This window comes from Solanum lycopersicum, chromosome 11 (assembly GCF_036512215.1).
Source record: "Solanum lycopersicum chromosome 11, SLM_r2.1".
Taxonomy (NCBI): domain Eukaryota; kingdom Viridiplantae; phylum Streptophyta; class Magnoliopsida; order Solanales; family Solanaceae; genus Solanum; species Solanum lycopersicum.
Window position 1 is genome coordinate 60,523,524 of NC_090810.1, and position 23,415 is coordinate 60,546,938.

The window sequence follows — 23,415 nt, forward strand, 5'->3', positions numbered from 1 at the left end:
GGGAAGAGACGCATGCCAAGGGATTGTGCTGTATGCAGCTTACCTTGACGCAAGCATCAGTGATTGATTCCATAGCTCGAACATGAGGCCTACGGATCCACACGGAGACAACTTTATCATTGCTCCAAGATTGTTCTTCATGCTGCTCAAAGACAATTAACTGTGGCATTGTTGAATAAAAGATGGTCTTAATGAAAACTACAGCAGGTTACAATCAGTGTCAATAAAGTTACACAATGTTTCCTACAGCTATGTTGCTCAGTCTTTCCAAAGATGTTGTCAAACCCGTGTCAGATCCTTCAAGAATGCACTACTGTTAGAGGATCCGACATGCAACAGAACAATGATTTCAAAGAGTTCGATCATCAAAGTCCTAGGGCATACTTCAATGGACCTTTATGATTTCAATATAGGAAACTAACAGAACTTCTAAATATGCCAGTTAAGTTTACTCTGAATAGACGCGAACATGCATTTAGTCAACTGAAGAAGCACACAGAATGGCATCATACACTCAAATACACCAGTCACGAAGTCATCAATATAATTTGAAACAGCATATCACTAAAACAATCACTGCCTCATCCAGCTTTTTGAGAAAGTGCAAGTGCTGTAAAATCAACAAGAGGATCTCATTGTATTTTTGTCGGGATATTCAAAGCAGCGCTAAATTTTACATCTGTCTAACTTAACTTGGAAGAACAAATAGTTAACAACCCAAGAAAGATGGCACAGAAGAATAGCTGCATAGCTGAATACACAACAGGACCGATCAGATGGCTGATTTAGACAGTACAAAATAACTACATATCAACGGGTGAAGCATCAACCAACAAAGCAATTGATCTATGAATACATGAACAAGGCAAAGATTAGCACAACTACTACTTCTATCAGAAAGTTTAATGCACCAACAACTTGTGCTAAAGCAAGAAGAAACCTCTTTTAACAATTATAGTGTTAGGGCCAGCTAAGAAGCAACTTATACATTAACAACTAAAAAACAGCAAGCAGCTATTCAATAACAAGCTATGAGACCTAGATCACATTTAAATTAATCAAACGGTAGAATCACATGTCAGTCCACACATAAGAGATGAGAACCATAATACAAGGCTCGTAAGTCCAGCAAAATACACGCATGAATGAACTAAAGTAGAATGACACTTGAGCAAAAAGTTAACTAGGGTTCAACGAGCACGACTCAGCCAATTTTAATTTCAAGAAAGCAAAAATAAGAAAATATATCCTAAATTCTCACCAACTAAATGATGTTCAAAGGCAGCATGCTTAACACATGCAAGTCGAAACAGGGAACATGGGAAACGGTGTTTCCAGTGGTGGGCGGGTGAGTAGTGCATAAGAACCTGTACAGTAATGATATAACCTCTTGTGAACTGAAGTGGATAGGGGCTACTACGTAAAATATGGTAACTCGGCTACATTTCAAAGAACAATGGGATAATATTATCAGCTTACACAAAAGTAATGACGAGATATTATCAATCTCCACTTTCTAGATAAAACAATCACGTTTCTACACATAACAGCAATAGCACCAAAATTTAAGTAAACAACATACAAAAGGATCAATCATCAGCTGCTTCTGTAGACTTCCCTCCAAACGGATCGTGAGAAGTTTCAGTATCCTGACCAATGTGGCGTTGCACAAGGCGCTGCAAATCAGCCATAACCTTCTGCTCACGCTTAGCCTTCTCCTCATAGTTAAACATGGCCAACGCTCGCTTGTCTTCAGCACTGTAAACTTGGTTTTCCTTTCTGATACGAATAGCATTCATCCTTTGATGCCTACTACCACTCATCACATAGCCAAGACCCTCGAATTTCGAAATCTCGTCAGCAGAAAGACCCACTTCACCTCTACGTGGAATACGCTTCCCTTGCTGAACATATTGGGCAATAGCATCACCTTCACCAGGCCTAAGTGCCCCACCATAGCTGATATGTCCTTCAGCCCTTGGCAAGGGCATTGGACCAACTGGGGCCTCATCTTCAAAATTACTCCTCTTCCTTGCCTCAATCAGTTCTTTAAATTCAAGCACCTCACCATTAACTTCATCTATCATTGCTTCATCAGCCTTCGTCTCATTAATTCCAGCATCATCACTCAACTCCAAGCTCTTCTCTGGTATGTCACTATCCCCTTCCTTCTTTCTCTTACTCTTCAAAGCACTCTTTTGCTTCTTACTAGCATCAGAATCATCAATTTCACCATCTTCGCTTTCGCTCTTGCTTTTACTCTCACTCTCACTTGAATAGCTTTTCCTTTTGCTTCTTTTCTTCCTGCTACTACTACCCCTTTTATGTCTCCTGCTACTCTCTTTTCTCCTCGACTTTTTCCTTCTTTTGTTCCTTTCTTCTTCGGATGATGAATCATCAGTAGACTCTTCCTCTGATTCACTCACACTCTTCCTTCGCGATCTCCTACTCCTACGTTTAGAACTGGATTTCTTCCTCTTCCTAGATTTCCTCGGTTCAGAATCTGAAGCCTCTGAGTCAGAATCCGATGCATCTGATTCGGATTCGGAATCGGGCTCACTTCCGGAAGACTTAGTTTTTGACCTCTTCACATCCTTTTTGGATCCATCCTCCTTCTTTACCATCTCGTCTTCGATTTTTTCTGCAATTTCATCAGGTTCTTCATATTCCGGCTCATTTTCTTTCCTAGGTGGACTTGGTGTGCAATTCCAAATACAATTCTTCAACTGTTTCCTCAATTTCTGACGTTTTAGCCTCCGGTACTCCTCAAAACTCAAACCTTTAAGCTCTTCATCCGAATCAGAATCTGCAGTTCTTCCACTCTTATGATCTCGATCAAGGTAAGGTTTCTTCCCCCGTCCAAATCTCCTAGGAGGTTCATTCGTAGGGCTTGGTCTACGGTAAGAACGATCTGGAGAAAACGATCGCCGGTTGCTTCGTCCATTGGTATGTGACGCTTGCTGGCCTCTATATGGACTATAAGCCGGACTCCGACTCCGACTCCCGCTAACACTTCGGCTCAGGCTACGGTTTCGGTTTCGGTTTCTGATAGGACTACGGCTACGACTAGGACTTCGATATCGACGTCGATTGTCGTAGTGCGAGCTCCGCTGAGGTGAGTACCGGCCGCCGTCACCGTTCCGCTGGCTCCGATGCCTGTTGTCGGGGATTTCTACGGCGGAGGAAAGCCTACCCATTTGGGAATTAGGTTATTGTAAATGATAGAAGGCGGCCGGCGGGATTGTAAAATATAAGGTGTATGATTTATCATTAATTTAATTTTTTAATTAAAAATAATATTACTATATATTTTAATAATTACATATTCGATTTAGCCAGCAAATAAAATGAATCAAAATGCAAAGTATTTGATTATTAATATTTAATATCATTAGAATTAAATTAAATTTAACAAGAGCGACAAAAATATGCAAATCTTACTCCTATAAGTAAGATAGCTTGTTTTTGATAGATTTTATACTTAACTAAAAACATTACGAAGCAAATTGAAAAAAAAAACAACGACAGTAAATAAGTGAAAATAAAATGCTAAGAATGCATGATTTTACAACCACAAAATAATACGATAATCTAGTAACAGTAAATAGTAATAGAGAAGAAATTTTAAAAAATCCAAAGGAACACTACAAATCTACAACTAAAAGTATAAAAATCAAACGAGATAATCCTCAGATCGATTGAAACAATCATCTAGAAATTTTTAAAATATAATTTAAATGACGAAACAATTACAAAGGAAAAAACAATGAATAAAGAATTTCATATTTTTATGATGGTTTTTTGAAGTATTTTTTGGAAAATATGGCACCTTATTTCGATTTAGGCATTCACGATATTTTTTGGAACATATGTCACCTTTTTATAGTTACCTTCTAAAATTGATGGCTTCTTGAAATAGTTCTTTTTTTTTTTTAGGCAACGCGAATACCTCAACATATATCACATTCTTATAGTTATCTTCTGGAACTGATGACTATTACCTCTGAAACATATGTTACATTCTTATAGTTATCTTCTGGAACTGATGACTATTACCTCTGAAACATATATTACATTGTTATAGTTATCTTCTCGAACTGATGACTTCTTGAAATAGTCCTGTTTTGACAAAAGAGAGGCACATCGTATTCTTCTTTAGGGGTTGAGTTGCAAACAAAAATATTTTTAAAAAGTTATAACCGATGACTTCTTGATATAGTCATGCTTTGACAAAAGAGGCACCTCGTATTCTTTCTTAGGGTTTGATGTGCAAATAAAAATGTTTAAGAAAATTATAATTGATCGCCGTCTGTGGGGATCGAACCCACGACCACGTGGTTAAAAGCCACGCGCTCTACCACTGAGCTAAGACGGCCAATTAATCAACATTAATATAATATTTTACTAATTAACTCTGTAAGATTTTTTAAAAAAATTGTTCGTTAATGACAATACGTTACGGGATAAAGCATTTTCTAATAAAGACAATTTCATACTTAGGTTACTCAATCCGTACTATTTAAAACTTTGAAGTATCACTTATATTGCTTGCAATTTTTATTTGGCTTGATACACGTTTATTTCCTTAGAATAGTATATTACACTCGAATTAAATAAGGTTTCGATTGAACATTTCAAATCTTATACATTTTTGATTAAAATCTTCTAAAAAGTTGCATGTATTTCACTCATCTATTAGATAGAGTAAATCGCATTCTGTATCATTTCGTTTAATCATATGTATCAATCTTAAATAGAATATGTCTGAAGTTTTACGTCTTCTTTCAACGTAATTAAAAAATACAAATTTTATTTGGTTACTTAACAAGAACAATAACGCAAATAATTTTCAAAAAATTCAATTAAAACGGAATTTAATTCGAATGTCTAAATAAAAATTTTCGGAAAAGTTGTTTGCCCTTTAGCTCAAAAAAAATTAGCAGACCTTCAACACTTCACAAAGAAGCTCGAAGCTCCAACAATGGCTCGAATTTTCTGCTACAAGAATCTCTCTATTGCTTTTCAATTGAAAAGGCCAACGACCCATTTTCATCCTTCTTCTCTCCATTCTCAATCCTCAGCTCCTATAGACAAAGAAGTTGAAACTCTTTACCGTATCATAACAATAACACAGACACCAGAAGGACTGAAACAAGCACTGAAATCATCACAAATCAAATTATCAAACGACTTAATCGACAAAGTTCTCAAAAGGGTACGTTTTTCTCATTCAAACCCGTTACAAGCTTTAGAGTTCTTTAAATATGCAGATAAGCGAAAGGGGTTTTACCATACTGGTTTTTCTTTAGATACAATTTTGTATGTACTTGGTAGGAATCGTAAATTCGATAAGATTTGGGAGGTTTTAGTGGAAATGAAGAGAAAAGATCAATCTTTGATAACCCCCAGAACAGTTCAAGTTGTTTTAGGTAGAGTTGCTAAGGTTTGCTCTGTTAGAGAAACTGTTGAGTCTTTTTGGGGTTTTAAGAGACTGTTGAATGAGTTTGGTGTTGATTGTTTTAATGCATTGTTGAGGGCTTTGTGTCAGGAGAAGAGTATGAGTGATGCTAGGAATGTGTATCATAGGTTGAAGTACAAGTTTAGGCCAAATAACCAGACATTTAATATACTTTTGTCTGGTTGGAAGTCGTCGGAGGATGCGGAGGTTTTCTTTAAGGAGATGAGGGATTTGGGCGTTGAACCGGATGTTGTTTCGTTTAATTGTTTGGTGGATGTGTATTGTAAAGGGAGAGAGATGGAGAAGGCTTTTAGGGTGGTGGAGGAGATGAGGGAGAAGGATATTACTCCTGATGTGATAACTTATACAAGTTTAATTGGAGGGTTGGGGTTGGTTGGACAACCTGATAAGGCGAGGCACATTTTGAAGGAGATGAGGGAGTATGGATGTTATCCGGATGCGGCTGCTTATAATGCTGCGGTTAGGAACTTCTGCATTGCGAAGAGGATCGGGGATGCATACAGTTTGATGGATGAGATGGTTAGAAATGGTTTGAGCCCCAATGCCACTACATATAATGTGTTCTTAAGGTCATTTTTTTGGATAAATGATTTGAAAAGTTCATGGACTTTGTACCAGAGGATGAAGGAGACTGGGTGCTTACCGAGTACACAGTCGTGTATGTTCCTGATCAGGTTGAGCAGGAGACATGAGAAAGTGGAGATGGCACTTGAGTTGTGGGATGACATGATGGAGAGAGGATTTGGCTCATATATTTTGGTCTCTGATGTTTTGTTTGATTTGCTCTGTGATTTGGGAAAGTTGGCGGAGGCAGAAAGATGTTTCTTGCAAATGGTAAATAAAGGGCAAAAACCAAGTAATGTTTCCTTTAGGAGGATCAAGGTGCTTATGGAATTGGCTAATAAACAGGAGGCTCTTAAGCTTTTGTCAGAAAAGATGGCTGCTTTTCGTTCCTCCACACAACTGATCCAACACGATAAAGTGGAATATGAACAATCAAGTTGACCTGATGATTGCTGACTCATATTCCAGTACCTTGCTATTGTCCGATGAGTTTTTGGGTCCTCAACCTGATGCATTGGTTTGATTATGTAGCAGTGGGCTCTTCAATCAATATTGCAGGCCTCTAATCCAGAACTATACAAATGAGGTTTGTCTATGAAAATCAATTGCTTTATTTTCTTTAGACGCTTCAACAAAAATTATGCCTCAGTGCCAAACAAGTAGGGGCCAACACTATTTTCTTTGTTTCTAAAAAAAGCATCATTTTCTTTGTTCGTTGTTTTGCTTTTGTATGCCTTTTCTGCTAATTATTGATCTTATCTCTTCTAGTATATCCACACATCCTCATTTCTGATCCTATTGCTCCCGGTATACCCATACATCCATCTCAGCACCCTCATTCCGCAACTTGCATCTTCTGAACATGGGAGTTCTTGATTGGCCAGCACTCCGCCCCGCAAGTGTATGATGTAAGCATGCATGTTGTGGTACTCTACTACTCACTTAACATCTGTTAGAATGATCTGGTTTGCAATCAATAGTTAAGAGAGTACCAGAACAAGCCGACAAATTGTTGTGTTGGGGTGAGATGTAATTGTGAAGCCAAGAATTCTAACAAGGCTATCCAAAGAAAACTGTTAGAATGTCGCAAGTGTGATTTGAACAAAACCTAAATCATTTTAAAACTACCCTTATCATTGCACTAAACATGTTTCTATTGTCTCGAGGGAGTTCAACGGTTTATACATCCACATGTAAGAATTTTTACCTATATGCACAATATGTCGATACTTGCAATCCCTTGTTGGCCTTACCGAAGAAGTGAGTTTTTGTGTGCGATAGTCAACACGCAAGGAGACTGATTTGTGCAGAAACTGATAGCTTATTTCATCCAACATAGGCAGTTAAGCGTCATTTGAATGCTGACGGTCTGATTCTACCTTTGTGGGAGCAATACCCCCCTCCCCTCCCCTTTTTATCAGCTTCTGGGTTAGAGTTTACGTCTAAATATTGGTCAAAAAGTTTCAATTAGCAGGGTACTTTTGGGGTCAGTGTTGGAACACAGTGGAAAATGTTTTCATTTACAGGAACCTCAAAGAGCTCACAGAATTTGTATTATGCTTCCGAAGTTACCATTGTGATGTTTCCCTCATTTGGATGTCGTCTTGGTTAAAATTACGATTCTCTCCCATTAAACAACTTGTAACTTTGCACAACCATTTACCATGCACTCATTCTCACTATACAGGGCCTTGAGTCAGTGCGTTAACACAAGGCAATTCTTCAATGATGCATTTAGCTGTCATCAATGACACAATAGTTTTACCTTCACTAGGTAGGAGTAAGGTCTGCATACACACCACCCTCCCAAGCCCATCCTTGTGGGATTACACGGGTATGTTATTGTTGAAATGACATAATAGTTGCCATTATATTGACACCTTTTATTTCTCATTTCAGATGACACCAGACGCACGACATCTTCTTTCTTTTTGCAAGGAAGGACCATCCTTGGAATGAATGCTTTAGTTTGGAGCCTGCCGCCATAGTTTGCTTTCCTCATAAGAAATTCCAAGGACGCTACGCAGGATCTGAAACTTGGTAGATAATGGGCCTCACCCCTTTATCCTCCTTCACTTACATACCAGGCTTTTGTCTGCTCCATGGTTCAAACTTGTGACATGCACCCGACTCACACATCATGTGTTTTACTCTTGCTACTAGAGCAAGGCCATGGGATCTGAAGTTCACACTTTGTCATCCAATACAAATTTTAAGCCTCCATTGGCTCACTTGATGGTGTTCTAAAGTACTATAGAGTACAACACAGTTCTTGAAAATGTTGATCAAGAACTCAGTACTTCCATGTATACTATTTTTACTGGTAAGGCAGTACTTGGACTACTTAGATTTGTGCTCGTTGGTGAGCGAAAAAGAAACCAACCTTGTTAACTTGCTAGCAAGTGTTCATTGTGATTGAAAAAACCATACATTCGCGATATCATGTAAAATCACATTTTTACAATGTAGGTTCACAAGATTTGGATCGAACCAATATAGATAATTTTGTAGATTTCTTTGTACTTTATGCTTTCTCATTCTTACAACTACTCAATATTTTACACTTTTAACATTGTTTACTCTATTTACAAGTTATACCAACCAAAAATTAAAGAGAATAGCTTCTTTGTCACATAATAGTTTATTAGGAACAATAAGTACAATATAGTTACACAAATGGAAAAAGCTTACAAATAAATATTATTCACTCGTTTCATTTCTTAATTTAGGATATGAAGGTTAAGATAATAACATACATGAATTTTGCAATCGTAAATTAAAAATGTTAATATATCGAATCATTTGAATCTTGAGCATCAAGACTAATATCACAGGATATCTCACCTCCACTAATAACAAATATCAATTAACTCTATCAACCAAGGTTAAGACATATGAAAAGAAATCACCGAGTGTTTATCTCTACTGGAATTTAAACACACACACAATCCACTTCATCGACCATTAGGTCATACCTGTGGTGCATTATGATTTCAAACATGTCATGGAGTATATTTGAATTAAGAGAACTACAAAAATATAAAAAGTGACTTATTTTGAAATAGATTAAAACAGAAAGGAGGCATATTTTCAAACAGATAGCATCTGTTTTAGTCTTAGGCTATTCAGAAACTAAATACATGTCTTGGTAAAATTCAGTTACAAACTTGATAAGATTCAACAACAAACATTAGATGATGAAATATTTTCATCAACCACTTCTCTTTCCTCAAGCAAATTATGTATAACCTCTACCAACATACTAGTAGGTAGAATCTACACAATTGATTTCTTAAATCGCCATGAAATTTCATCGATGCACACATCGAATTCCAAAACATGAAATAAGCATGGCATAATAGACCTTCCGAGGTGAGAAAACCAAAATATGGAAAACATGGGAATGGACCAGATGAAGGTACAGGGACAAAAAATTACATGCGCTTTACAACTGTACAAAATTCCCCGAGCACCACTCCTCGTCTCTACATAAGGAGAGCAACCACTTACATAGACGAGAGACACGAACCTCTCTGCCTAAGTTGTGGTGATTAACATCTTCGTATCATTTCTTTGTGTATGTTAAGTAAGGGTCTTGGGCGATAGTCAAAACATCTGGCCTCTCAGCTTGATTATATGTTAAACAACGACGAATAAACTCCTGCTCAAACACATAGAAAAGAGAATCAATAAAACAGCGATCCAAGAATCAGTGGCAAGAGCAATATAACAAAATCCTAATAAGTCTGTAAATACTGTTGGAATTTAACTTTTCTTGTACATTGCTTAATCAAGTTTTGTTTCATCATCTAGCTAGTATGCCCAGAGTAGTCATATCGGACACGAGAGTAAGTTCTAGTATCCTGATTCTGAATCTTGATATGCTCCAGATGTTTCTGGTCATGGTATGTATGGAATACTGTCATGCTAGTAATCAATAGTTGATGGGGATTGAGATAAAGCATGGAGCCAATCGGCGCATGTACTCAACTTGAATCAAAGCCATATTATTATGTATCAGTAAAAGAACAGCATAGCTGTGACCAAAAGTTTACCACATTTGGGGCATCAAATGACCTAAAAATGTAGGCAAACGTCAATGGTTTCATTTTTATTTTGAATTGGGCCTCCGGGTTATCTTGATAATGCTCACAAAAAGGAAAACAAAATAGGGACAATTTATCATATCGTTGTCAGATAAGAAATGTAGTCAGATATAGCAAGGAGAAAACCTCACCTTTGCCTCATTAGAGACAGCTGGTCTTGTAGGGAACTCGACCTTTCTTGCTTTAATAATTGTGTCCTCCCTTAGTATTCTCTCTTGTGTTTGGTCGTGCCCAAAGGGGCGTTTACCAAACAGCATTTGGTACAACAAAATACCAGCTGACCAGACATCAACCTAGTTACATAAATATAAATTTACGAGTTTAGTTCATAAAAACACATAGTTAACTGTTCATTCATCATGTTTAGGATTAAATATGCATCAATCAGACACAGCATTAAGTCCAAGATCTTTAGAAACAAACTATTTGTAAAAAATGTTGTGTACTCCTGGTCTACAGTGGAGTCCTATTTAACTTTATCAACAAGTTAAAGCAAAGCAGGAGAACTCACTCTCGAGGATATAAGAGGTGTCTTGCTTAGCTCAAAGCATTCGGGAGGTAGATACCTATAGAAACAATACATCCAGAAATAATGGACCTTAGTAAAATTTTACAAAGGCAAGAGATGACAGCAAAAGTAGGTTCAGAACAGTGCACCTCACTAAAAACATGATGACAGCATAAATCTACCACTCACCAGTACGTTCCCGCTCCCTGGGATGTGAGTTCCATACCCTGGGATCCGACATCATCTTCCACTATCTTGCTTAGACCAAAATCGGTAACTTTAGCAACACCAAGCTCATCAAATAGAACATTCCCTGGCTTCAGATCATAATGGATGATCCTCTGTGACTTTTTATTTAAGTAAATAAGGCCTTGAAAAACCTGCACAATGATGATTCTTGCTTCCCTTTCTGGCAACACAGGTGTTGCTTTGAGAACTGCATCAAGGTCCTTCCCTACAGGCAAAAACATTTATGACTAATATGAGAGATAATCCTCAAATACCTCATTGCACTGAACATAATTGTAATTGTTCCATATTGATTATGCAATAAAGGGAGTAAACACACCACTACAGTACTCCAACACAGTGCAAAATGTGTTCTGATCTATCTCAAAAATGTCCCAAAGCCGCACAATGTGATGGTGCACCAAAGTCTTGTGGATGTTGTACTCCCTGATTGCATGTCGTATATAACTTTGCTTCTTCTCTTCGCTCCACTGAGCATTTAGTCCATGTAGCTTACATGCAACATATCTATGATCTACCAAGTCAAAAGCCTGCCAGAATTTTGCAATTTGAAGTGAATGGAAGGATATTTTTCTCAATATGTTAATACATAAAAGAGGTGTACAATGTCATCTGGTGAATGAAAATATATTTAACACCCACTTTCAGATTCCTACCTTATAGACCTCACTAAATCCTCCTTTCCCAAGAAGGTTTAAGAGGGCATATCGGTGGTTCAAAATCTGAAAATTGTTAAAACGAGAACCGTCTTCATCACGTATGCGTTTCATTTCACGAATGAGCCTTCCTTTCTCTAGTTCATACCGATCTCTCTCACGCATTATCATATCCTCCTCCTAATCAAAATGAATATGACGGTGTGAAGCATGGAGTGTATTTTAGAAACAAAGCACCAGAAATGACAGAACTGGTAGGTAGATAAATATTTAGAGAAGGAAGAGAAACTTACTCGTTTGATGCTAGTTAAACGAGATTTGTAGATTTCATCCTGAATGAAAGAATCTTCTTCCTGCAAACCTCCCTCCACATCTCCTCCATCACTTTTATCTGCAATGGTAGGGTAAACCTTATTGTTAGTAACCTTTTATAATACACGAAACATAGTTTTGGGCAATCGAAGAAAATGAAAAATCAAATGAACAGCTATTCCTGCTGAACTAATGACAAACAGTCATGAACAAGAAGCCAACATGGGAGTCTTTCTTTTTTTTTTGAGAAGGTAACGATTTGTATTTCTATTTCCAAAAAGTCAACCTGCCACAACATGTTACAGATTCCTAATTACAGATTAAAGAGAGTATAACAGAAGATCTTCAATCCTATGACAAAAATTACGGGGATCCTAAGATGTTCATAACTGATTCTAGATCTTCCATATACTCCTGTTTACACCAAAAATGAAACAACACAAGACAATTCATTTTCATCTTCTGAATAGTGTTGCTCTTGTTCTGATGACATCTAAGGTTCCTCCTTTCTTTCCACGTTGACTACCAAATACAAGCTGATAAGACTGAGGCAACTATATTAAGACAGAACCTCCAGTGAAGTGTTGCTGAAACAACACTCAAGCCAGAGATGCATACAAATTAAGCATGGATTGCTTACAACTCTAGCTTTATTCAAATGTCATCTGCTAAGACGATAGTGAACTTGAAAATCACACAACTTGCGTTTGGAATGTCATGCAGCCATTTAATGAAGAGCAGATTCAAGACCAGAAATATAGTAAAAGAAATATTAGCGATCTTACAAACAGGTTTGGACAATTTTTTGGGACAAAATCCACTCATTCACAAAGTTACCAGTTTCAAAAAAAAATAATCCACTCATTCACCAAAATAACACCATAAATCTATCCAAGAGAAGGAACATGAGAAAGTATGATTCAAACGGAAAACTTCACCTGGTTGTCGTTTCTTCAACAATTTACGCTGCCGTTCAATAGCTTCTTTTGTTTCTAATAAGTTTCTCTGTAAAAAAAGATTCATTAGCAATAACACCTCTTGGATCTAGGATATAAGCAATGTTTAGCAGTGTAATTAATATGGAGACACTGAAAACTAAATAGCATATAGGATCAGTTTCCATATTGGATTTATTCAGCTTGCAAACAATCTAACTGAAGTTAAGTCAGGTAAGTCTGCAAAGTTACTTGGTCTTCCTTTTAATACGTAAAACGCCTCTTTCCTTGACAAGCAACTCCTGTGTGTCCAAAGATCCAGGCAATAGAAACTATTATTAAAATTCTTGATTCAACTCTCAGATTCTCAATATACTAATTTTTTCTAGTTCAAATCTCTCCTTTGTTGTGGGCATGGTTGTTAGGACATAAGCTGAAGTTCTATTGTACTTTAAAAGCTAAATGGACAGGCAGTGACTGTTAGTTGTCAGCATGGATATATTAATATATCCATAAAATGAAACTGCAAAACAAGCAGTCCCTTGCCAGACCACCAAAATACGGAACATACAAGTTGAGCATTCAGGTCCTTTAGTGCTTGCCCATCTTCCCAGGCCTCAGATATAATGGTTCCAGCTCTGCAATTAACCAAAGAACAGAAAAAGATCAGCAGTCACAAAAATAAATAGGTTCAAATCATGATATTTGATAACACGAAAAATAAATTGATACTTAGAGGATGGGCATACGGCCTATTAATAATCTAGAGTTCTATTAGTATACTTGTTACATAGTTATCACCAACAAAATCCCAGCAATTAATCAATTACTCTCCTATTAAGACTCATGTCCACGGTAAGCTTAAGGCTTGTCATGTTCTGCCTAATCACCTCTCCCCAATATTTATTTAGCCTACCCTACCTCTCCTGAGACCCTCCAACGTCGACCTCTCACACATCCTCACTGGGGCGTCTATGCATCTCCTCTTGACATATGGAGGCCACTTCCACCTTAACCTGAATATCTTCATTTCTGGCTATATCTCTGCTAGTAAGCCCCTACACATCTATCTTAGCATACTCATTTCCGCAACTTCCATCTTTTGGACATGAGAGTTCTTGACTAACCAACACTCCACCCCGCACAACGAAGCTGGTCTAACTACTGCTCTGTAGAACTTACCTTAGTGTCACCTTTCTATCACATAAGACACCAGAATTCTTTTGATAAGTAATCATCCTTTTTTGTTTCTATGTACATTGGCATCTATTATGCCATTTTCTTGCAAGACTGAACTGAGGTATCTAAAATTTTTGCATTTAGACATCACAATTCCATCAAATTTCACTTCACCATTATTCCTCAAATCTTGTACATCCATTTTAACATTCACATTTTACACTTTCATCTATGTTGGACCTTAGGGACCAACATTAACCCCATTTTGGATATCACTCGTGTATTAAACTTCTATTTAAGCCATGTTACTTTGATTCCCTTGTTTTATCTCCTCAAAAAAGTATTCATCCAACTGTGTTTCTATCTAGTACACTTGAATCTATTATGCCATTTTACTGCAAGACTGATCTGAGGCATCTAAATCTTTTGCATTTAGACATCACAATCCCAGCAAATGCACTTCACCATTATTCCTCTTCATGGAAGCTACATTCAGTGCAATATCTTGTGTTACTTCTACTTATCCTGAAACCTCACTATCTAGAGTGCTTATCCAGAGTCCAGAAGATAGATTGACTCTCTTGTTGTGTCAATTACAATATGCTATATGAAATAATATGCACCATGGAATCCGTCACCATACTATTATTACAAGAACAATAATAAAGCCTCACTTCCAAGTTAATTGGGGCTGACAATATGTTCAGTATTTAGATTATCCATAACAAAGGTAAATAAATCCCGACTTAAGAGAGATCCTCAGAGGAAACTGCGAACACACAATTATGGGAACTCGTTGCACCTTTTCTTACTTTTCACACTCCTGATGCCTTCTCATCTGTTAAACTTACTTAATATACTAGACCAAGCAGCAAAATGCTCACTATAAATAACACCTTGATAAGAATGCTGTACCTGATTACTCCCACATTGCCCAGTCTCAATGATTCCTGGCGCACTTTCATCCGAGCCTCTTGTCTCTCAGCTTTTGAAACAGATATTAGCAACTCGGACATTATTTTCGTTCTCTGCAGACATGAAAAGAATGAACCATTTCCATGAGGGAATACCAATAAACAGGTATAATATCAACCTTTTTATATCAACTTGGTATTTTTACCTGCTTGCTGACACGAGATTATTGCAGACACAATGTGACACAGCTAAGAATAAATTGTAAGTTAACTAAAGCAGAATTTGACAGCAATATTTTGGCAGGATAGCCAAATAGTGATGTTCACACAACTTGCATGAGATAGTAAATATGTCCACAAATGGACCAACAAAAAGAAATATTTTAGAAACAACAAAGCTAAGTTTGAAAACAATATTTTGCCAGGAAAATGAAATAGCTACGGTTGTGCCCGAAATGTGTGTGTGTACATGCATACCATATATATGCAAAGTGCTTTGGTACTACAGCCTATTCGATACTCCATAATTCTACATAATGTAGAAAACTCTGGTTTTTAGTTTGAATAATGCCTGTTCTGCTGAAGTGGTCAAGCTGAATACACCAACTTTGTAGGTTTACTCCATCAGGTAAATCATATTAACAGATACATTCCTCCATAGCATATTCAGACATATGATGATAACTCGAAAGATATATGACTTAAGCAAATATAGTACCAATCAGAGCTGACAAAAAAATTTGATTTGGCGACAAGCACACCAATGTAGCTAGTTAGTGCCACAAATATTTGGTCATGCGGTTCGCAAAGGTAACCTCCCAATCTATATACAAACACTACCGATTATTTCTAGGGCAGAAACAGAACTTGACCAATGAAAAGAAGTAAAATAACCAATGAAGCACACCTTTGGCTTTGTCTGCTGCTCGTAATCTTTAAGATCCTTCAGCTCCTGTATAATTTAAGTATGCAATGCTGAAAGGTCAGTTGCAATTGAAAATTCTATTCAAAGACAAATCAACTAACAGGTCATTTGGTTCACAGACAAGTTATATACAGATTATAATTTAGGGATTGTAATTCAATAGATAATAATTTCTGAATTATTTGCATTTGTAATCAGATTTTTGCTTAGTAGTTTAAAATTTTGAACATAAATCTAGAATGTTTGTTTGGTTTTATTTTATCTTATTTTGATCAAGTAAATAAGGTTTCATTGAATGAAAGACTGAAATTGGCCATATACAAGAGGTATACCAAAAAGTAGAGAACCTACAAAAAGATATGGTTCTGTAAAAAAGACACCTGAGCTTCTATACAAGCAGGTAGTACATGGGTGCACTAAAAGAACACAAGGGACGGTGAATACTCCTCAACTGAGCAGAACTCATCTCTACTCCCTCAATGACTCATGTTTCTCTCCTTCCAAATAACCCACATCAAAGCTAGTGGAGCTACATTACACACCTTGTGTCTTCTCGACATTCTTCCTCTCTTCCAGTTGAACATCAGCTCCTTTACAGATCTTGGCATTGCCCATAAAATACTAAACCATCTGAAAATATTCCATCATAACACCGTGGCTAGGCTACAATATAGGAGAAAATGATCCACGTCTTCACCCCTCTCCTTGCATAAGTAACACCAACTAATAAAAACAACTTTTCGCTTCCTAAGGTTTTCCAATGTCAAAATCACTCCTCTAGTTGATTGATTTTAAATAAAATAAGCATTTGTGTCTAATAATATCCTCGATTTATACATTTGTTCTATCCGAATTCATATTCAGTTTATCATCATATGTTCTATAATTACCATATAGGATTAGAAATCAAAATAAAATTCAGACTAGTAAGCTTTTCTGTAACTCAAATAAAGAACAATTTTAAGAGTTTAAAATGAGGCATACTATGAGATAAATTGCTATTCTTTCCTGTCCAAAGTAAGTGATTTTCTAGCCTTTCTAACTTGGTCCAAAATAGGTGATTTAAAAAAACGTATATATTTTCTCCAACTTTACTCTTGTCTAGTAAATGATCTGAAAAAATTTCTAAAAGGTCTTTTAATACTTCTTAACTTATGTTGAGGAGAGGGAAAGGGTGTCAAATAACCCTCTTAGTTAATGTTGTTAACTGGTTTCTTAATCTGTGGACTAGAGAGAGTAACAAATTTTATGTTCCCCTACTAAACATAATTGTTTATTTCAAACACCTTGTTATAGCTTTAAATCAATATTAGCAAACATTATTGGGAACATGCAAGTGATAACAAAAGATGGTTAACTAAACAGGTACCAGATATAGCAAATTTTCAGGCATTTATGAGAACTTACACATGTACATACTAATTCATATGTTGTTATCCAGTATTGAATTAGTACATCATTCGATATCGGGATTATTTGCAGTACTCTAGGTAACCTAAAGAAGTTGTACCTTTTCCAGCTGTTGACACCGATACTGATAATCTGTGGCCTCTTGACGGGATTTCCTAAGCTCTTCCTCCAAAGCCACAATTTTTGCCCGTAAAGTAGTGATCTCCTCCTAACGTCAAGGGCATTCCACATCATTTCAACAAATTAGAAATTTATAAATAGTAGCAAAGAGTGACTGCATAAAATTCATGAGTTGTGAACCCTTTTTATGGCATAAATTCCCCCAGATAGAAATTGTAGGTTAGAATGCACTTTTGACAGTAGAAAAGTATGGAAGAAATCTGAAAACTATAACTAAAGCCATACTTCTGATGCAGTCTGTCCATTATGCCCAAGTTGCTCTTTAGGCAAACTATCCTGCAACTACAACAAGCAAAATTGTAATGTGTTAGTCCACTAACAAACAACTGCCAATTCTACGCAATCTATCATCCTTTTCATTGTAAAGTTACAAGATATGCATCTATTACCTAACAAAATTACAATCTATTTGCATTTGATACTTTCTAAATCAAACTGACTTTCACAAATTAAGTATTAGGGCCTTTGGGTTGCAGTGGATTATATGTATTACATGCTCAATATGCCCACAAGTACTCGCTAGTGTCCTATATAACTACACAACAGAAAAGGTATACAAGGGTAACTAAATCAATCAGAAAATCATTGTTAAAAGACCTTATCTACAAAATAGAGCACACAATATACTGAAACAATGGTAGCTAAGGTATAAAGGAAGAATTAGGAAAATAGGGAACACGTTACAACAATGAACACTAAATTAATTTCAATATATAGAATGTGGAAACTAACAGCACGAGTCCAGATTTTAACATTGGTAAAGGTACAATAAAGAATAACAGTAGAAATCATCAGCGCAAACTCTTATATGCATATTCAGCTTTAAACATTTCAGAATTGACATTATAAAGCAGGAGCTTCTCTTGTTTTGTTTTAATTTCCCAATTCCCATGTGTCGTTTTTGGACAAACATTTGCCTGTATTTTCAAACTTATCCTTTCAAGCTCAATCATTACTGATAATCATGCAATCCTAAAACAAACATTAAATCATGCTATCCTAAAACAAAACCTTAAATCATGCCAGGAAAAAACTCACCTTCTTGTAAGAGTTCTCGAACAGACCATTTGACGCAGAAACTGCTGGTAACCTGGTCTGATCACCAACTCGGGAACCACGCCCTCTACCAGAATTAGTTTGTCCCCTACTACGGCTTTGTTTTCGTCTATTCCCATCTGAAGCCACTTTGCTTGTTTCTGTATTCTCTACCATCTTTTTCCCTGTATCAGCTGCTGTCTACAAAAGTATTTGCTTCAGCATTAGCATATACATTATTCCAGAAGGGTAAGTGGAACAACACCCTAATATAAAATTGCTAGAAAATGGATAGTTGTAAAAAGAGAGTATCTCAGAAATTAGAATGGCTAACCTAAAGGGACTGGACAAAAAAAACAAGGAGTTATTCACAACACATAGCAAACCTATAAAAGATATACCTCCACATGGTCAAACGAAGTTGAGCTGTCATCGTCTTCAAGTTTGCGCCGCTTCTGAGTGTTTGCTTGTATGAGATATTCCACTCCGTTCTGATAGTGAAGAAGGAGAAATGTCAGCGACGAGAATGAAAAGTTATGCTTTAAGAGCAAAAAGTGCAGGAATAGAAACTAAACCCAAATTTGTAATAAGTAGTTTGAGCAGTCCACACTGAGTAATTAGTTTTTCCAAATCATATCGAAAGGTGCCAAAGGCGCACTTAAGCCTTAAAGCGAGCCTCAAAACATGTTGAGTGCTTCGACTCTTCAGATTCGTCAATAAGGGCTTGTTTGGTAGGAGGAATAAGGGATAACTAATCCCGAGATTAATTTTAGGATGAGTTTATCCCATTTTTGGTTAGGATGAAATCGCAGGACTGGGATTGTGGTGTTATTTCTATCCACATTTAGGGAAGGAAAATAATCCTAGGATAACTTGTTCCAACCAAACGAACTCTAAGGGTCTAAGACAAATTTATCTTTGCGAATAAGTGCTTCCTGGAGAGGCGGTGCTAAACAATTGGTATTTCACTTTTTGTAAAAATATTTGTATCTTTTTTAATTGAAGTCCACACTTTACTTGCATTTAGTTATGCTTAAAGCCCCAACAGACCTTACAGTCTCTTGCTTTTTTTATAACACTGACCCAATTTAGGAATATTTGTTATTTTACCATAGAAAAATCAGGCTTATTAAGTAAATCTCTGTCATTCCAAGATTGCAGATATTCGGATTCAAATTTCCCATTTTTAAGTATAGGGAGAAAACTAATGCAATGTACTTCCATAATCTATCTGAGGTGTGTTTGTTTTACAACTCTGAGGTCACAAATTATTAGTTACTGACAACTCAAACAGATTTCTGTTCGGATTTATCGGATCAGGATTTGGAAGGAAGAAACTTTAATAGATGTGGACTGGTAAAAGTTTGAATACGACAAGGTAGGAAAGCTTTTAAAAGAAGACCTTTTTTCGCATTAATGGCATCGGGTAAGGTTTTTCTCTTGAAGATTCCAGGCAATTAAAGGACAGAAACCTTAACATTTGCTAATAATGAGTTGAAAATCTTCTGCAAGACTTTAGCTAGTTTAAGAAGAGACACGACGGAAATAGGTGTATGGTATTTAGTACATTGGAAATTTTAGATATTCGGTCAAACTTTTCAAATGCATAGAAAGAAACATGTGAAGAATGAGGCCAGATCAGTAGCAGCACTAGGTTACAAATAGCACTGTTTTAGTGGCAAGCAGAGTAGGATGGTACATACCAGATATGCGATACGGACATCAAATGCTAACGATATAGCCCTAGGTTTAGTTCAAGTAGCAAAGGTTGAGGACATAAAGTGATATGATATAAAAGATTTCTCACCGTTAATATGGTTCTTATTATCAAAGACTCACCAGACTGGTTACAAGAATTGAATGCAAAATGAATGACCATATCATCAGCCGTTCTTAAAAAAGAAGAGCAAAGATATCAGATCATTCACATCTGAACCAAAAGAACTAAGAACCTAAAAAAGTGAACTTAGGTGTCTTTCTGATGATTTGAAGCGATTCTAAGAGACCCTTTTAGTCAAAAAGAGTTGTATAAAACAAGAAGCGGCAGTTTCAGACAAATGATTTCAACCCTTTTGACAACTTCTTGTGAGGAAATAGGACCGAGGAAATTTAGGGTTAATTAAATTCCGACTTTCCGTCACTCATATAATAAGTATTGATTGTCTCAGTGTAATATATTTCGTTAAAAGATGTTATGGTTCTGAAAAACTTTGTGAGAGATACATCCTATGTACAATTTTGACCTATCGAAACTAGCTGAATTATTCAAAAATCATTAAAGCTCCATTTTGGTTTGAAAGAGTATTATAATGTAAACAAAAAGAATAATTTTTTGGAGTTTCAACTTCTATGTCGTGAAGTTCAACAGAGGTATCGTATCTAAAACAATGAGCAATTTTTTCATTTCACACGTGGTATCTCGAGGATTGCATGCTCAAGTAATTAAGTTTAGTGAAAATCAAGGAGTTTAAACTAATAAAGATTGAAACTAATAGATCTCTATCCTCTACATTATTCTCTTAGTACTATTTTAGAGTTGCACAAGCAAACATGCTTGCAAAGGTAAATGTTTACATGGAACCCCGACCAAACTAAACTCATAAAGACAGTAATTAACTAGATAGAGACATAGAGAGCACAAATTAAGTTGAATTCTTAGCTTTTAAATGCACAATTTATGAGATTTTGCAACATTAAGCAAATTACTACTTTATAATAGAAAACAGAAACAGCAATTAGAAAATCATTTCACAAACTCACATCATCATCATCTGAATCACTAGAGACGGTGGCAGGCTCAGCAACATTCTCAAACATAGCTGGGGAAGACCAAGAATTAGCTTGAGATGTAACAGATGAAGCTTTCCCCACCATTCTTGCCTCAAGTTTCGCAATTTTTGTAGGCAAAGACTGGTCAGATTGGTTAGAAGAATTGGATGCAAAATGAATGACCATATCATCAGCCATTCTTAAAAAAAACAACAAAGGTATCAGATCATTCACAACTGACCCAGAACAACAAACAACCTAAAAAAGTGAACTTTGGTGTCTTTTTGATGATTTGAAGCGATTCTAAGACACCCTTTTAGTCAAAAAGAGTTGTACAATCAAGAAAACGGCAGCATCAGATAAATCAATTCAACCCTTTTGACAACTTCTTGTAAGGAAATGGGACAGAGGAGATTTAGGGTTAATTTAATTCCCTTTTCTTGAGGAAAATGGAAAGAATCAAAGAGAGGGAAGTACTAAAAAAAGAGTTGAAGGGGAGATTTTGAAATCTCAAGAAGTTAGTCTTTTTGGGAAGAGCAAAGAGGTTGTGGGTCGGAGGTTCGTATTGAAGCCCAGACTAAATTCGTATATTGTAAGGCCCATTAAGAAGTGACACTTTCAATATAATTTTCTATGTATCTACGGCTCGAACTTGACACCATGTTGACTTGTAAGTGATTACGGCTCGAACTTGACACCATATTGGCTCGTAAGTGATTCTTTTAGAGAGGAGAGTAAAAAGGTGAGGAAAAGAAACGAAGAGAGTAGAACACCAGATGTTTGTATTTCGTGTCGTATAAAATAAATAAAGAGATGAAAATAGTCTCTAAAGTTTGGGTATAGTTCGAAAACGTTCCTATACTTTAATCGCGAGCATAAGTAGTCTACTATGTTTCTAAAATGTATACACGTTTAGTCCAAAAAATGATATGTATAATGTCGAAATTTAAAAGATGTTAAAGATTAACAAAAATTTGGTGATAACCCAAAATAGTTTGTATTATTTAGGGCCCGTTTGGATGGGCTTAATAAAAGCAGCTTTGAAAAAGTACTTTTAAAAATGCTGAAACTTATTTTTAAAATAAGCAGTTATGCGTTTGGATAAAAGTGCTGAAGTTGTTATGTCAAACGTGAAAAGGGAAAAATAGAAGAAAGAGATGTTAGGGTTATATGGGTAATTTGGAGATTGTATAAAAATATTAAGGGAAAAAACATAAAAATATGGTTAACTTAAAACAGCTTATAAGTTAAAAAAAAAAAACACCCCTACCCCAGCTTTTAACTTTTGGCTTAAAATAAGTTTTTTTTAACTTAAAATAAGTTATTTTGAGTATTGTCAAACAGTTAAATAAGTCAAAAACCAGCTTTTAAGTCAGTTTGACCAGCTTTTAAGCTGAGCCAAACAGGCTCTTAATCCTTGTCTAAGTTTTAACAAGTAGGGCAATATATATTTAACTAGTTGAGAATCACATTTAAATTGATCCTATTTATTGGTGTTAGTAAAATAAAAAAAAATATAATTTCCAACTTTATTAATTGTATTTTTGGTTCTTAGAGAAGAAAAAGTTTTGCAAGTCTAAAACGATAGAAAAATTGTTTAACTAATTATAAAATTCAAATTATCATATTTTTTTATTTTATATAATTCTTTTACACTAGATAAAATCTTGAATTAAAAACTTTTTTTAAATTATAAAGATGATCGATCAAGCAGATGGATTGGGATATAACTTGTTGTTTAGCTCGTTTTAGTTCAATCCATCGTGACCTATGTAAATTTGTGGACAATTGATCGATAAATTATTTACTGTGTCATTCTATTTTGATCCGTCCAAATTCAATTTCCACGAGCAAAACTATATGCGTAGCGTGATGTCGAAAATTTGATTCAATTTGCATATCGTGAGTTCCTATTGTGAACCAAGATAAACTCTGTAAGGGTATGTGGGCTAAACGTGATAAATAAAACTGACTCAATTGACATTAATGGACCGAGTAAAATATTGAAGAGTTTTATTTGAAATTCGACCTAATTAGCGATGGTTAAAAATGTATAGGGATTAGAAAGAACGGTTAAGCAAATTACGTCGAACAAGCTCACATCGAGTTTTTATACAAATAACAAATAATTTGAAACCGCAATCTTATTGATACTTGAATGATTATACAGAACAGCAAAATTCAAAAAAAAAAA

General features: G+C 35.9%; 3 protein-coding genes and 1 non-coding gene across 6 annotated transcripts; 1 reads left to right on the forward strand and 3 right to left on the reverse strand.

Moving 5' to 3' along the window:
• Window positions 1-1,497: 1,497 nt before the first annotated feature.
• LOC101256841 (NF-kappa-B-activating protein) lies at window positions 1,498-3,221 on the reverse strand. Its single transcript, NM_001328219.2, is given in 1 exon segment — window positions 1,498-3,221. A coding segment is annotated over 1 exon segment (1,608 nt). The 5' UTR covers window positions 3,198-3,221; the 3' UTR covers window positions 1,498-1,589.
• Window positions 3,222-4,303: 1,082 nt separating this feature from the next.
• Window positions 4,304-4,375, reverse strand: TRNAK-UUU (transfer RNA lysine (anticodon UUU)). Its single transcript has one exon. It is a non-coding gene; the product is annotated as a tRNA-Lys (tRNA).
• Window positions 4,376-4,908: 533 nt separating this feature from the next.
• On the forward strand, window positions 4,909-8,555 carry LOC101259811 (putative pentatricopeptide repeat-containing protein At1g02420). Of its 2 annotated transcripts, XM_010315173.4 has the most exons (3): window positions 4,910-6,629; window positions 6,812-6,951; window positions 7,943-8,555. In XM_010315173.4, the coding sequence occupies exon 1, from the start codon at window positions 4,982-4,984 to the stop codon at window positions 6,482-6,484; it is 1,503 nt and encodes a 500-aa protein (XP_010313475.1). In that variant the 5' UTR covers window positions 4,910-4,981; the 3' UTR covers window positions 6,485-6,629; window positions 6,812-6,951; window positions 7,943-8,555. The 2 variants fall into 2 exon arrangements, with proteins under 2 accessions (XP_069147472.1, XP_010313475.1); XM_069291371.1 differs by lacking the exon at window positions 6,812-6,951 and having other exon boundaries at window positions 4,909-6,629.
• Window positions 8,556-9,132: 577 nt separating this feature from the next.
• Window positions 9,133-23,412, reverse strand: LOC100191119 (tousled-like protein). Of its 2 annotated transcripts, none has more exons than XM_026028010.2 (16): window positions 21,213-23,412; window positions 18,854-18,943; window positions 18,456-18,653; window positions 17,643-17,693; window positions 17,338-17,445; window positions 15,810-15,854; window positions 14,904-15,016; window positions 13,381-13,447; window positions 12,813-12,879; window positions 11,856-11,953; window positions 11,563-11,742; window positions 11,226-11,436; window positions 10,847-11,111; window positions 10,661-10,715; window positions 10,281-10,442; window positions 9,133-9,704 (listed from the first exon to the last, which is right to left on the reverse strand). In XM_026028010.2, exons 1-16 carry the CDS (start codon window positions 21,417-21,419, stop codon window positions 9,609-9,611), a joined length of 2,013 nt encoding a protein of 670 aa, XP_025883795.2. In that variant the 5' UTR covers window positions 21,420-23,412; the 3' UTR covers window positions 9,133-9,608.
• Window positions 23,413-23,415: the final 3 nt, after the last annotated feature.